The sequence below is a fragment of the Panthera onca genome, chromosome D3 (genome assembly GCF_046562875.1).
Source record: "Panthera onca isolate mPanOnc1 chromosome D3, mPanOnc1 haplotype 2, whole genome shotgun sequence".
Taxonomy (NCBI): Eukaryota; Metazoa; Chordata; class Mammalia; order Carnivora; family Felidae; genus Panthera; species Panthera onca.
The window spans coordinates 15,357,895-15,373,769 of NC_138350.1; the positions used below are offsets into that span (position 1 = coordinate 15,357,895).

The window sequence follows — 15,875 nt, forward strand, 5'->3', positions numbered from 1 at the left end:
GCTCACGTTGTAAGGCAGGAAGTAGAATCTTTAGTTTCCAATTTAGCACTCAGGGCACAGAACCTCAGCACTCTCCTACCTCCATTCCAGCAGAGAATAAACCTATGACCTCCATGTGGCTATTTCAAGGCCAAACTCAAGTTGCTGTATTTGGAGAACCTATTATAAGGTAGGCAGCCATTCATTCATTCAAGCATTCATTCAACAATCATGTATGAACACTTCCTATGTGCCAGGCACAGACTTGCTTTTGGGGCTTCACAGAGATGATGGTCCCTGCCCGCAAGCATATAATTGTTTATTGCACCCTTCCTCTGATGCCCCTCATACCAGAATCACCGTGTGAGCAGTAACAGTGCAGATTCTCAGGCCCTACTCCAGTCTCTGGAATCACTCTCTGTGGTTGGAGCCTGGGAATCTGCATCTTACAAGCTCCCCAGGTGACTCTTAGTTGCAGAGGTGTGGGAACCCCTGGGTAGTGGGCAGGGTGACCTAGATAAGCAAACAAGCAATCACTGCATGGAGAAAAGTTATCTACAGGGATTGTGGGGGTTGCCAGGGAAGGCTTCTTGGAGGAGGTGACCTTTAAGATGAAATCTGAGAAATGAGCAGGAGTGAATTGGGCAAGACGTAGGGGTAAGAGATACAGCAAAGAAGAAGCCAGTCTCTGCCCTTAGGGAGTTCACAGTCAGGGAAACCAGAGAGGAGGGTACCATCTAGCAGAATGATGAGCCCAGGGGCCTGTGGGAACGTGAAAGAGGCACCTGGCTTAGCCTGAGGAATCAGAAGACTTTGCAGAGGAAGTGACTGTTTTCCAATGCTTTCTCAGATGGAAGCGTCTGTTTCATCCCTTCTTGGGTGAAGAAAATGGGCGTGGAAGAGAATCCCAGCTGACCGGGAGGTGTAGTCTCCCAGGACGTTAGAGGCCCCTCTTATCAGCCGACTAATGGTGGGCGGAAGCTGATCATCCTCTAATCTGGATGCTGTTTTCACCTCCATTGTCAATGCTAAGCCTTTGTTTGTTTGAACTAAGGCCTTCTATCTAGAGTCCTTAGTGCCCAGCAGCAAATGGTGACATTTGAATAAGTGGAGGAGAATTCCTTTGTAAAAGGCCCCAAAGAACACCTGCTCCTTAGATCTACCCTATTACTCTCCTTGTGGTCCCCCTTGATAACTCATATTAAGATAGTAGTAGGATTCTGGCCCCGCCTAGCCTGCAGTCCACCCTCAGCCACTTTCTAGTTACCTGTCCTTGGACACATGTTACTGGACCTTCTAATGCCTCAATTCCTCCTCTGGTAAAGGAGGCTAATAATGGTACCTATGATCTCCAAAGAGATTTTTAAAATTTTTTAAAAATGTATTTATTTTGAGAGAGAGAGAGAGAACAGGAGAGAGAGAGAGAGAGAGAGAGAGAGAGAGAGAGAGAGAGAGAGAATTCCAAGCAGGCTCCACACTGTCAGTGCAGAGCCCGATGCAGGGCTCGAACTCACGAACCCCAAGATCATGACCTGAGCTGAAGCTGGACGCTCAACCAAATGAACCACGGGTGCCCCAAGATTTTTTTTTTTTTAGAATAGAATGAACTTTCCTGTGAAATGCTCAGAAGAGTGCTTAGCACACAGAAGGACCAAGAAAATGTTGGGTTTAGCATTCAGGCCCCAAAGAACAGTGCAAAGTGTTGGGTATACAACAACAAGAGACAAATTAAATGCCTTCATAGAACTTACACTCTAATGGAAGAGATGAAGAACAAACCAAACTAAATAAACAGATTATGATTTGTGCTATTAGAAAAATGATACTTGAAGGGCACCTGCTGACTCAGCCAGAAGAGTGTGAGACTCTTAATCTCGGGTTATGAGTTCAAGCCCCATGTTGGGTTAGACATTACCTAAATAAATAAACTTAAAAAAAATTTTGAGCACCTGGGTGGCTCAGTCTGTTAAACCTGTGACTCTTGATTTTGACTGAGGTCATGATCTCACAGCTTCAGAGCCTGTCATTGGATTCTGCACTGACCCTGTGGAGTCCACTAGGGATTCTCCCTCTCTCTCTCTCTGCCCCTCCCTCACTTGCGCTCTCTCTGTCTCTCTCAAAATAAATAAATAAACTTAAAAAGAAAGCATAGGGGCGCCTGGGTGGCTCAGTCGGTTAAGCGTCCGACTTCAGCTCAGGTCACGATCTCGCGGTCCGTGGGTTCGAGCCCCGCGTCAGGCTCTGGGCTGATGGCTCAGAGCCTGGAGCCTGTTTCCGATTCTGTGTCTCCCTCTCTCTGCCCCTCCCCTGTTCATGCTCTGTCTCTCTCTGCCCCAAAAATAAATAAACGTTAAAAAAAAAAATTAAAAAAAAAAAAAAAGAAAGCTTAAGGGGCACCTGGGTGGCTCAGTCAGTTAAGTGTCTGACCTCAGCTCACGTCATGATCTCACGGCTCCTGAGTTCGAGCCCTACGTCGGGTGCTGTGCTGACAGCTCAGAACCTGGAGCCTGCTTTGTATTCTGTGTCTCCCCCTCTTTCTGCCCCTCCCCACCATCTCAAAAATAAATAAACCTTAAGGAAAAAAAAGCTTAAAATCTTTCTTAAAAAAAAAAAAGAAAGATACTTGTGATAAAGACAAAGGGATTCCTTTAAAGAAAGTGACCAGGCAAGGCCTCTCCTGGAAGGCTGATATTTAAGGGGAGGCATACCCTGTGACAGCTAGGGAAGAGGGTTCCTGGCAGAGGGTACAGCAATTGCAAAGGCCCTGAGGTTGGATGAAGTTGGCTTGTTCAAGGAACAGAAAGCCAGGCAGCTGGAGTGTGACACAGGAAGTGATGAAGGCAAGATATGAACCTGGGTTCAGTAAGACCAGGAATTTTATCAAGGTTTTAATTTCACCACTTTGCAACAGGGTTCAAGTTCATTCAATGTTCACAAACGTGAATAGAGACCTAGAGTCTGACTGAAGTGGGAGAATGGCCTCGATCACAGGTGAGGTTTATTTTACTTATTTTTAATTTTTTTTAATGTTGATTTACTTTGTGGGGGGAGGGGAGAGAGAGAGGGAGACAGAGAATCCAAAGTAGGATCCACGCACGGTCAGGGCCTGGGGTGGGGCTTGAACCCACAAACCGCAAGATCATGACCTGAGCTGAAGTCAGTAGCTCAACCAACTGAGGTACTCAGGCACCCTCACAGGTGAGGTTTATTATTTTTTTAATGTTTTTAATGTTTATTTATTTTTGAGACAGAGAGAGACAGAGCATGAATGGGGGAGGGTCAGAGAGAGAGGGAGACACAGAATCCGAAGCAGGCTCCAGGCTCTGAGCTGTCAGCACAGAGCCGGACGTGGGGCTTGAACTCACGGACCATGAGATCATGACCTGAGCCGAAGTCGGACACTTAACCGACTGAGCCACCCAGGCGCCCCTCACAGGTGAGGTTTAAATAGACCTCTCCACCATAGTCATTTGTACCAATGTCTGCCAAGTTCAACACAGGTAATGGCAGGAACGATGCCATGTGCATAACGGGGGGAGCAGATGGGGTTAGAAATTAAGGAGAGGAACTGACCATGGGCAGGCCAGGCTCCCTTCTCTTCCTCCCCTGCAAAGGCTACAAATAGAAACAAGGTTATAGGTGCCATTTAAATCAAACAATAGCTCTATAGGGTGGGCCCATGGGGGACTTCTAACTTATTTCTGTCTGAAGTTTTTACGACAGGCATATATTTTTTTGTCATTAGAAGAAGAACAACAGCAAAATAATAATAAAAATCTTCAAGGTAAAAAAAAAATTTTTTTTTAGAACAATTAGTATTTGTTACTGTGCTGCCTGTCATGAGAAATGCAGACATAGGGGTGTGGCAATTGCCTGGCTACAGTTTAAGCTATAGCTATGGAGTGCAGGAAGCTGTCAGATGAAAACAGAAATATGACATTATATTGCATGGTAGAGAGTAAAAGTTGTGTTGAAATTTAAAGAACAAAAATCACTTTGTTTAAGAAATATTGATTAAGCACTGTGTTTGGTGTTGATACATACAGGAGTAAGCAAGATATATAAGGTCTCTGCTGGCACGGAGCCCCCGAGCTATTTAGAAGTTAGGGAGATGGGGAGTGGAAAGAGCACTCCTGGCAGAGGGAACAGCATGGGCAAAGGCCCCGAGTTTGGAAATAAAAACAGAAACAGATAGAAACAGAAAGAAAGCTAGCTCAGAGGCTGAATGAGGTACCTTTGTGAAAATAGTGGAGATGGGCAGTGATTGTATCCTTCAGGATGGTGGAGTGAGAATAAGTGTTTTAACCTAAGGGAACAGGAAGCCATTGAAGGGTGGCAAAGTGGAGAGGTGGTATAGTCAGAGTTGCACTTCAGAAGGGTCACCCTGGCTGCTAGGTGGAGAAGAGACTGGAGGCAGTGACGCTGTAAAGAAAGAGATCAGCCTGGAGGCTACTGCAATAGTCCAGGGGAGAAAGGATAGTGGCCATGACCAAAGCAGGGATGGAGAAGATGAGACATTTCTAAGGTAAAGCCCAGTTAGTTAGTGGTTGACTGGATGCAAGGATGAAGGAGAGGGAGACAACGAGAAAGACTGATCCCTACTTTGTTAGCATGGGGACTACATGGATGGTGGCGCTGTTATCAGGCTTCCTAACCAATGGCAAGAGATGCCTGAAATTAATAACCTAACAGGAGAGTCAGGCAGGGAGACAACCATCCATCACACGCAGTATAATCAACCGTGCAAGAAGAGAGAGGCCGGCAGGGCCTCTAGGGGCAAAAGAAGGAGGGCGGATGGATTCTGGCTGGGGAGCCTCAAAGGGCCAAGAGATCACAATAGATGGAGCAGTTGGGGAGAAGCTGGAGACAAGAGGCTGGGAAGATGACATATGATATGGAGCTTGGAGAAGACCTAGGCGGTTGAGACCGAAAGTGGGCAGAGATGCCTCCAGGAGGCCCTACGTGCCTATCAGAGGACTCCCACTTTGTTCTAGAAGAAGAGGACTTGGTCCTTCCTGCATTTTAGAAAATCAGTGGTATGTAAGAAGCAGTAAAAATAGGTGATTGTCTATGCACAGAATATGTCTAGAGGATTCATCAGAAATCTTTAGTATGCTAACCTTCTTTGTAGTGAAACTGGGTGGCTGGAGGACAGGGATGGGAGGTGGCTTTTCCATTTATTTATTTATTTATTTATTTATTTATTTATTTATTTATTTACTGTAATGTGAGCCATGTAGATGTATTATCTATTCAATACTTCAATACTTAAATAGTTTACTAAGAAAAAAGCATGTACTGGGAGATGCCTGGCTGGCTCAGTCATTGGGGCATGCAACTCTTGATCTCAGGGTTGTGAGTTCAAGCCCCATGTTGGGCCTAGAGCTTACTTAAAAAAAAAAAAAAATGAACTGGTGGAATGGAAAGACTGGAGTCAGACAGCCATGCATTTGAATCTTGGCTCTGTCAAGTTTGTCTTTAGTTGTGTCAATTTTTGCATCTTTGAGGCCCAGTTTCCTCATCTGTAAAATGGGGATAATAGTACTTCTTACTTTATGGGTCGTTGGAAGAATTAAATGAGATAATATATATCGAGTGCCAACACTGCAGTAAGGATAGGTTAAATAGATGCTATTAGTATTAATCATTTAATGGTAAGTTAAATGAGCACACACCTGCTCCAAGGGTAATCTCAGTTTGACATACAGAGGTGGGTCAAGGGAAGTGATTGGGATCAAACACAGCTGAGGTCTGTCTCTTTAAGTGAGCACTACCTCTCTAAGCCACAATGACCCTCCACTGCAAAATGGGGATGCTAACACAACTCCCTCCTAAGATCAAAGAGCTACTGGGTGGGGACAGTCAATGCCAAGTGCAGCGCCATGTGAGTTATGAGTTCTGAAGATGAAGATTTTCAGAATGATCTCTCTTTCTCTCCCCTCATCCCCCACCCCCGGACCCAGGGGGCCTTTTAGTCTCTCTGCTCTGCCCCCCACTAAAAGGTGAGTTGGGAGAGGTTCGGACATTCTCTAGGAAGTGAAGTTTTTCTCTTTTTGTTCAAATCCAGGGAAGAAACAGAGAAAGTTTCAAAGGCAAGGCCCTAAGGAGGAGGCCTGAGCCTCAGGCCGGCGCCCTCTATCCTTCTCCCAGGTTCCCCCACTCTCTCTCCTTCAAGGATCCTGAGACCAACAGCCACGTTGAAGGTCGCAGGCACATCTCCAGCCAGACTCATGGGCGGTGCCCGCACATGCGGAGCCTGCCACCCACAGGGAGAGAGCGGTACTGCAGGCGCGGGTGCCAGAGAAGCCCCCATCCAGTCCCGTTTGTGTCAATGTTTGTTGAGCGCCTTTTCCGCACCACGCGAAGGGGTCCCTGTCCTCATGGGGTTTACAGTCTGATGAGACAAATACCAGCAACAGAAGTGGTGATAGCAACTTCATCTGCTTTTTGGTGAAAGCCTTTGTTTTTATAACACAAGTAACATATATTGTAGTAAATTTTAAAAGAAAACGAATACCCAGACATTACTTCTGTTAACATATGAGTTAAAAATCCTTACAGTATTTTTGTGCATTTTACAAAAAAAAAAAAAAGGGAAACACATTTCTTTAAAAAAATTTTTTTTAATGTTTATTTTTGAGAAGAGACAGAGCACAAGTGGGGGAGGGGCAGAGAGAGAGAGAGAGACACAGAGCCTGAAGTAGACTCCAGGCTCTGTGCTGACAACTCAGAGCCTGACTCAGGGCTCAAACCCATGAACATTGAGATCATGACCTGAGGTGCAGTCGGATGCTTAACCGACTGAGCCACCCAGGAGCCCTGGAAATACACATTTCATAATATTTTGTAGCCTGCTTTGTTGTGTTCAACAGCTTTTTTGAGATATGTTTCACATAATATACACCAGTTTTGCTTTTAACTTAACAGTGGACGGTTAACAATAATGTAAATTACCATTTGTTGAGCAAGGTGCTGAGATTTTTTTAAGCTTATTTATTTATTTTGAGAGAAAGAGTGTGAGCAGGGGAGGGGAAGAGAGAGAGAGAGAGAAAGAGAGAGAGAGAATCCTAAGCAGGCTCTGTGCCATAAACATGGAGCCTGATTCGGGGCTCAAACCCACAAACCCTGAGATCATGACCTGAGCTAAAACCAAGAGTTGATCGCTTAACCGACTGAGCCATCCAGGCACCCCCTGAGATTTTTTTTTTACACACGTCGTCACATTCAGTCCTCCCCAAAACTATAGTAGGTAAGTACTAATATCTTCTTCATTCTGAAATGAAGAAACCAAGATACAGAAAAGGCGAGTGAGAGCTGCCTGGCTGGCTCAATCAATGGAGCGGTATACTCTTGATCTTGGGGTTCGGGGTTGTGAGTTTGAGCCCCATGTTGGGCATAGAGTTTACGTGAGAGGAAAAAAAAAGGAGCGGGGAGTGATTTGTCTGGTAAAAGCAGCAGAACCAGGATTTTAATCCAGCCTTATCTGAGAACCTAAAGTCTTTGTTTTGTTTTGTTTTTTAAGTTTTTGGTGTGTTTTAGTAATTGCTACACCCAACATGGGCTCAAACCCACCACCCTGATTTCAAGAGTCTCATGCTCTTCCAACTGAGGCATCTAAGCACCCTGAAAACACAAGTTCTTAACCATTTTGTTCTGCCTGTTCTGTTACGGCTGTATGGGAGTACAGAGGAATCAGAAAGGAACGGGGAGAGCTCTCCTGGAGCTTAGGGTGGAAACAAGGACATGGAATAGTCTTCATGCATAGTATAGTGAGCTAAAACATCACTGGGAGACCAGAGCAAGAGAGCACGATGCAATCAGGAAAGGCTGCCTGTAGGAGTGAGGACTGGGTGGGGCGTGTGCAGACAAAGATGGCCAATAGGGTGGGGAGAGCATTTCCAGCCAGGAGGAGCCAGCCTAAGCAAAGCCACAGGTACAGATATGTGTATGAGCACAAACCAGTAAGGGAAAATAATTGAACACCAAACCCTATGGGGTTAAAGAGGTGGATGACGCCTGTGGTCCCTGCTCCAAAACCTAACTAGGCAGAGGGTTGGGGGAGCTGTAGAAATAAGTAATAGTTACCCTTCACTGGGTGCACCCCACATTCCAGGTTCTCTATAGCCCTGGAAGATTGGCAGTTACTAGCTCCATTTATAAATGAAAAAAGGAAGGCTCTGAGAGATGCCTTGCTGTTGATCCTCCGCGTAGGGAGGACTGCGGCCAAGAGAGTCAACCCAGGAGGCAAGGCTCAGCACCGCCCCCCCCCCCTCAGAATCCAGTGCCCTAACCTGCAAGCTACACTATTCTGCCTGCCTTAATTGCCCCAAAGAAACAGACTTTCACAGCCAGTCCCCTGTGCAAACCTCTCGGGCACCCTACAGTTAGGCATCTTTCTAAATTGCAAAGCTGATTATCTCTCTCCTTGCTTAAAGCCAAGTCTTCTCAGTACCCTTCAGATAAAATCTTAACTCAGCACGGCCTGAGGACCCTTTAAGTTCTTGCTCCCTCCTTCCACACTTCCAGCCTTAAGGCATTGTTTGGAATCCCGGATATAGTACCCATATCTTTTCTCTGTGGTGATGTCTGCCTGGAAAACTCTTGTCTCCCTCCCAACCCAAATTTGTCCCTGACTCACTCTTATTTATTTGGGAAGGAGCCATGACTTAGATGTCACCTCCTATAAAAAGACTACCCTGATTGCCCCTTTATAACCCAGGCTAAATGCCTTTCTGCCCTGCTTCCCCAGACCCTGTATCCCTTCTCCTGATCATAGCAATAATAACAGTTAACAATTTTTGAGCATTCATTCTGTGCCAGGTGCTGTACTAAAGTCCCTTGAGTTATTGAAGCAATATCACACAGTAATTAAAGGTGCAGGCTTTAGGACCAAGACTATATGGATTTGATTCCTGGCCCGTCACTTAAAGGGCTGTGAAACTTAGGCAAATTACTCAACCTCTCTTGGCATCTCAGTTTCCTTGTCTGTAAAATGGGGATAAGAATAGCACCTATCTCATAGGAGTGTTGTACATGTGAAGGGCTCAGTACATGGTAAGTGCTTAATAAATGTTAGTTGGTAACTATTATAATGTTGTGTCCTTGTAATGACTCTAATTCATAGGTGAGCATCTAAAAGGTAACTTGACTTCACCTTGATTATATAGGTAAGTAGCATACCTGGGACTTGAACTTGATGCCAAGGTCCATGCTATACTGCCTCCCATTGTAGAACCCATCACACTGTAATAGTATGGTAAATAGTAATAACTGTTTACTTGTCAGCCTCTCCCTCTAGACTGGATGCTTCACGAGGGTCACTGCCATCACACCAGTCCAGAGACACAGTTGAGACCCTAGTTACCTGAATTAATGATGCTGAACAGCTCAGACAAGCTATTCAGAAGATGGAGGTGGCGGTCATAACACCCTAGCTTCCCCTGCGGTGTGCTTGGGAAAATGTCTCAGTGACTTCCTAGGATTAGTCTCTTAGCAGACAAATATTTATTGGTCCAGAAACCGGAGGTGCTCTTAAATGGGAAAAATCACATTAGGAATAGCAGGCAGGATACCCCCAGATAAGCATTCCCCTAAGTAAGCCCTGTCCTTGGCTAGGCAACCTCTTCTAGTCTTACAAAATGCCTCCCCTCATCATCAGCTGCCCCTGGTATTGAGGTACCCACCTGCCAGCTCCCTGTTTCAAGGAAATAGAGCATCAAAGACCTTAGTGGCTTCAATATGAGCATAAACATTACCAGCTGCCAGAGAGGATGACGTCAAATCCAGGCCTGGCTGGCCATGGCCTTGGAGAGGCTCCCTGCGTGGAGAGGCCTGGTACCCTGGGGATCACTGTGAGAGGCAGCACAGGCTGGGAACTGCCAGTTCAGTACCCCGAGGACACATTTGATGGTTCTGTCCATTCTCAAGGACCCCACGACTTGAAATATTTTTCTTTCCCAACCCACTGATGTCAGAAATCAAATAGCTATTCCTTTTCTTGCTGATCCCTTTTTAGGAGCATCAGATCAGCATGAACTTGACAGGGTGACCTCTTGGACTTGATATCATTATACCTAAAGCAAAGCCTGTATGGCTTTGAGGTTAAAAGAGCTGGCTTGAGTCCCAGACTGCCTGGTTCCACCACTTGCCTAAAGATTTCTGACTTTGGACAATTTCCCGGGGTCATGGTTTACTTATATGAGAAGTGGGTAAAATAGTATCTAATTCACAGGATCTTGGTTGGGATTAACGTATACTCAGTGAGTGCCTATCATGTACCAAGTGCTGGGGTCATACTGGTGAACAAAACATAGTCCCTGCCACGTGGTGTTTGGTGCAGGAAAGCAGACAATAAATTAATAAATATTTAATATATCAGATGGTGGTGAGTGCCATGCAGACAGGTAAGGTACAGTAAGGAGGATAGAGTGTCAGGGTGGGAAAGAGTTCTTTCACTTCAGGGTGGTCTGGAGAGGCCTTTCTGATAAGCTGACTTCTGAGCACATCCTTGAGTGAAATAAGGAAGCAATTCATGGGGCCACCTAGGAGAAAACTCTTCCAGGCAGAAGAAATGAGCATGTGCAAAAGTCCTGAAGAAGGAGCATGCGTGGCGTGTCCAAGGGGAAGGCAAGAAGGCCAATGTAACTGGAGTGAAATGGGCAAAGGGGCAAATAGAAAGGATGATGTGAGAGAGGTGGCCAGGGGCAGGGTGTATAGGACCTGGTATCTTAGTCTAAGGATTTTGGTATTTACTCTGAGTGAGATGGGAGTCACGGGAGGATTCTGAGCCAAGGAGGAAGATGAACTGTTTTAAAGGATCCTCTGACTGCCATGTAGCAAATAGACTGTATGAGGACTAGGTAGCAGGGAGACCAGCTAGGAGGCTGTTGCAGTTGTCCAGGTGAGGGATGAGAACATCTTTCATCACACTGGTAGTGGCGGGTGGTAGGAATTGGTCAGATTCTGGATACACCTGAAGGAAGAGCTGGTAGGATTTGCTGATGAATTGGATATAAAGTGTGTGTGTGTGTGTGTGTGAGAGAGAGAGAGAGAGAGAGAGAGAGAGAAGAGTTAAAGATGAGGGGCACCTGGGTGGCTTAGTCGAGTATCCGACTTTGGCTCAGGTCACAATCTCACGGTTCATGAGTTTGAACCTTGCATCTGGCTCTCTGCTGTCAGTGCAGAGCCTGCTTTGGATCCTCTGTCCCCCCCCCCTCTGGCTGCCCCTCCCCCATTCATGCTTGTGTGTGTGCTCTCTCTCCCTCCAAAAATAAACATTAAAAAAAAAGTGACTCCAAAGTGTTCACTAAGTGAGGCGAGGAAGACAACTTGCGTAAAGTGTTTATCAATCATGATATGGGCACAAAATAAATGTCCCAAAAATATTAGCTATTCTTTGTATTGATGATTTGCATTTCCTGGACTGTCTAAACTGTCACCTGAGGCTTTTGAAATGTTGAGCTTACCTGGCAATAAGATCATAAGCATCATGCCTAACTCTGTGCTGTGAGCCAAGCCCATGATGGAATCTTTACGTAGCAGTACCACCGTGCAAAGTGTATGAAAGCCCTATGAGAAAATGAATACTTGTTGAATTTTTAATGTATTTCAGACATTTTTCATTTAATCCTTTCTCCATCACCAGAATGTAAGTTACATGAGAGATCTTATACCTGGTTTGTACTGCTACACATGCCTGGCACATAGTAGTTCCTTAGTTAATATTTATTAGATGAAATCTCATTGTTATAGTTGGAAGTTGAGTAACTTCCCGAGGTGGAGCTGGGTTCTGATAAATATTTATTGGATAAAGGGTTGAATACATGGGTATTACATTACCATTTTAGAAAAGAGGAAACAGCTAGTGGCAGGCCAAAGATTTCCTGACCCTTGAGCATGGACGCTTTCCATGGCCACACTTTGGGGCCTCATATACTCTTTGGCTGTGTTTGAGGATACCTAGGAATTTGATGATCCTGACATTACCATATGGTGTACCATAATTTGTAAAAACCCTGGATTGCTCAAAGATCTAATGGTAGATCAGACTGTGATGCTGTAGTAACACAATTCTAAATTTTTGTCTTCATGAAACTGCATAGACTTACAGCATTCATTTTTTAAAAAAATCTTTATTTTTGAGAGAGAGAGAGTATGTGTGAGCAGGGGAGGAACAGAGAGAGAAGGAGACACAGAATTCGAAGCAGGCTCCAGGCTCTGAGCTGTCAGCACAGAGCCTGATGTGGGGCTCGAACCCATGAACCATGAGATCATGACCTGAGCCGAAGTCAGACACTTAACTGAGCCACCCAGGCACCCCTCATTTTATCTCATTTGCCCAAGGTCACATGGCTGTAAGGGATGGAAACAAAATGTGAATTCAGTCTTCCCACACCAGAGCCCCTGTTTGTTCCCCCTCTTCAGGGGTTTTTAACCTGGGGCACAAGTTCTGTTAGGGGGGTCTCCAGATGTACTTTATGCTACCTTCTTCCCCCAACACCGTGTGCTTACCAGCAGGTGCATTTTTTGGGAGAAAGGGTTCATAGCTTTCTTTACATTCTCCAAGGGGCCTATGATCCAAAGGTTTACTTTCACTTTGTCTTAGTATCTTTTTCTGTTTTTTGTTTTGTTGTTGTTGTTTTTAAACCCCAAATTTATTCTCTCACAGTTCTGGAGGCTAGAAGTCCAAAATCAAGGTGTTAGCAGGGCCATGATCCCTTTGAACTGTCTCTATAGGGAAAAATCCATTCCATGTCTCTTCTAGCTTCTGGTGGTTGCCAGCTTCTCTTTTTTTGTGGCCACATGACTCCAATCTCTGCCTCAGTCTTCACACTGCCTTCTCCTCTATTATTGTTATTTTAACTTTTATTTTTAAAACTGCTTTTAGATGAGAAGGAAGAAAAAGGAAGGAAGAAGTGGGGGAAGGGGGTTGTAGAGACAAAACAGATGCCAATTTTTGTTTCCAGAGTTTCAAGGGAGAGAAGGCTAACATGACTAAAGAAGCCAAAATTAAGGATGTTGAGGCAGGATCAGAATCCAATCTTCTGGCACCAATTCCAGGGCTCCTTCTGGTTCCCGTTACTACTCATTCATTCATTCATTCATTCACTCGTTCATTCAACAAATTTGTATTGAGCACCTGCTACGTTCCAGGTACCATGCCAGGCTCTGGGAATGCTGCTGTGGCAAACTCTGGCATCACAGAGTTCATATTCTAGTAGGGAAGACAGATAAAGTAATAATGATGACGACTATTATGTCAAGTGCGATTAAAAATGACGTCACAGGACGGGGAGGAATGGGAACGGCATTTGAGATGGGATGTTCTGAGCTCAGAACTTCCAGTTGCTGTCTACGGACTCCAACGAAGACAGCGCTCCCGGATGCCAGAGCGCGCTTCATAAACCTCTCCCACTTCGCCTCGCTTAGCCTCACCAGGGTGGGGACTGTCGGGAGAGGGGCGTGCACACGGAAGGGTCAGAGCGCATGCTCTCTCAAGATCGGTGGCTCTGAGGATTTTGATAGTACGCAGCCTCCTCCAGTTAAGGCGAGAAGGCTCCGCCCAATAGGTGTTTGCTTTTGAGGTTGTGGTCCCGCCCTCCGGCCCATTTTCTACTTCCGCTTCCGGCTCTGAGGCTGTGCAGGTCGAAAATGGCGGTGGCGGCTGCGTCCCGGTTTTCGCGGCTGCTAGGTCGGTCCGGGGCACAGCTGGGGCGGTCCATGTCGAGTGGCGCCCACGGCGAGGAGGGCTCAGGTACTGGAGTTGCGGTCGGCGTGGGGGGCCTCAGCCCCACTCGAGCGAGGCGGGGCTGGACTGTGACCTTGGCCTGGGGCCTTGGGGGAGGGGGGTGAGAACGGGGGCGGGCGCCACACCAGGCCTGAGCGGTCGTACCCCCTTCTGCAGCTCGCATGTGGAAGGCCCTCACCTACTTCGTAGCTCTTCCTGGCGTGGGAGTGAGCATGCTGAACGTCTTCCTGAAGTCGCATCACGGAGAGCACGAGAGACCCGAGTTCGTCGCCTACCCCCATCTCCGCATCAGGTCCAAGGTACGCTCTTGTAGGCTCTTCGAGTGTCCGTTCTCCTTTTATTATAAATGCCTAGTGCAGGTTCTTCATTCTCTAAAATCCTGTGTGCCTGGCGTGTACAACAATTTCTCATTTAATGCTCACAAATAAATTTGTATTTTCTCTGGTTTTATGTAAGGGTAACTGAGACTCGGGGGGGCCACATCTGTTTTTCTTCAAGGTCATACAAAAGTGCCCTTAAGTTTTCCTTTTTTTTTTTTTTTTTTTTTTTTTTCTGATTCATCCCACTTCTGTTTTCTATACTGTTCTGAAACTGTGGGTTGTATAAGACTTGGAGGTTTGGGAATCTCCCTTACGGAGGCAAAGTCAGGAGGTGATTCACCTTTGTAGGACCTGGGCATTTGGCAGGGTACTAGTTGCATAATGAAGAGACTAACAGCTTCTCTTATTCTTATTTCTGCTAGTTATCTTCTCAACTGTTTTGTCCTTTGCTATTGATGTAGATGTCATCATTTGTTTTCCATTGTTTGTTGTAAATATTCTTAACAAAGGACCCTTCTGGCACTTTAATAACTGTTACATCACTTAGCCCAGGTAGGGCTGGCTTTATAGAAACTTAAGCTAGAGTCTTACATTCAGAATTTTTGAGTCTGAGCCCCACTCCCACCCGTGTACAGTAGAAGCCATATAGCAGGATTTCTCAACCTCAGTACTGTTGACATTTGGGGCTGGTTAGTTCTTGTTGGGGCAAGGGGCTATCCTATGAGACTTAGGATGTTTAACAGCATCCTTGACCTCTACCCACGAGATGCCCTACCCCAGATGTCTCCAGATATTGCCCAATGTCCCTGGAGGGGCAAAATCATCCAGGGTTGGAAACCATGCTTTTCAAAGGGAGCATGCAAAATAATTGAGGAAGGTAGGTTGCAGTTTCCAGTCCAGGGATTTGTTTTATATCTGGAATGAAGCCCAGAAGTCTGCATTTAAATAAGCATCTCCTCCCCCATACTCCTCTTCCATTCTGATACAGGTGATGTGATTCGTAAAGACAGCACTGATAGACTAGTTGCCAGGTATTGTCTGTCACATACCCTGTATCTTAAGCAGTTCATGGCAGTCTCAACTCTTCTCTGGAATTGCCTAATTGACATCTTCACTCCACAGCCCTTTCCCTGGGGAGATGGTAATCATACTCTATTCCATAACTCTCACGTGAATCCACTTCCGACCGGCTATGAAGATGAATAAAGAGAACCTGGACCATAACCCATTGGGGACCACGGCACTGGTTTGGACCATGACTCTGCACACGGACCAGAAAAGTATATGGGACCTTAAGCTCACCTTCCTTACTTGTATCAAATGATGACCAGTATACTGATCTTCCATCCCTTTGCTATGGCAGGAGATGGCTTAAATAAATAACTTAGATTGGTCCATGAGCTGGAGTTGCATTCTTTGGTGGTGTTTTTCCCTCGGAAATCAGCATTAATGTTATTTCTGTTTCTGCCGTGAAGGTTTATGGCCACCATTTATAGGCCTGTAGAAAGTGTTTACATCAGTCGTGTCCTTGGTTTCTTATGCCTGGGGTGGGTAGAGCAAAGGGACCATGAATGGAGCTGATTTAAGAATTGAGATTGGGTCCTGACAGATTTTGGGTGGCAAAGATACTGAGTGGCCAGTAGAATACCTGCAATTAATATCTGAGAGCAGTATCTTTGATTCTCTAGAGAAAGTGCTTCCTGTGTCCTAGCCTTCTCTTGTCCCATTCCACCAGCATTTGTTGAAGAATACTCCCAATAGATAATTTTCTCCAAAGGTGTCAAGTTCTCATCTTGGGGTCATCTCTCAGCACCCTGAAGGCTGAAATG

At 45.7% G+C, this 15,875-nt stretch overlaps 1 protein-coding gene across 1 annotated transcript; it reads left to right on the plus strand.

The window, feature by feature from the left end:
- Positions 1-13,586: 13,586 nt before the first annotated feature.
- COX6A1 (cytochrome c oxidase subunit 6A1) lies at positions 13,587-15,446 on the plus strand. The gene is made up of 3 exons (XM_060612452.3): positions 13,587-13,732; positions 13,883-14,025; positions 15,169-15,446. Exons 1-3 carry the CDS (start codon positions 13,630-13,632, stop codon positions 15,250-15,252), a joined length of 330 nt encoding a protein of 109 aa, XP_060468435.1. The 5' UTR covers positions 13,587-13,629; the 3' UTR covers positions 15,253-15,446.
- Positions 15,447-15,875: the final 429 nt, after the last annotated feature.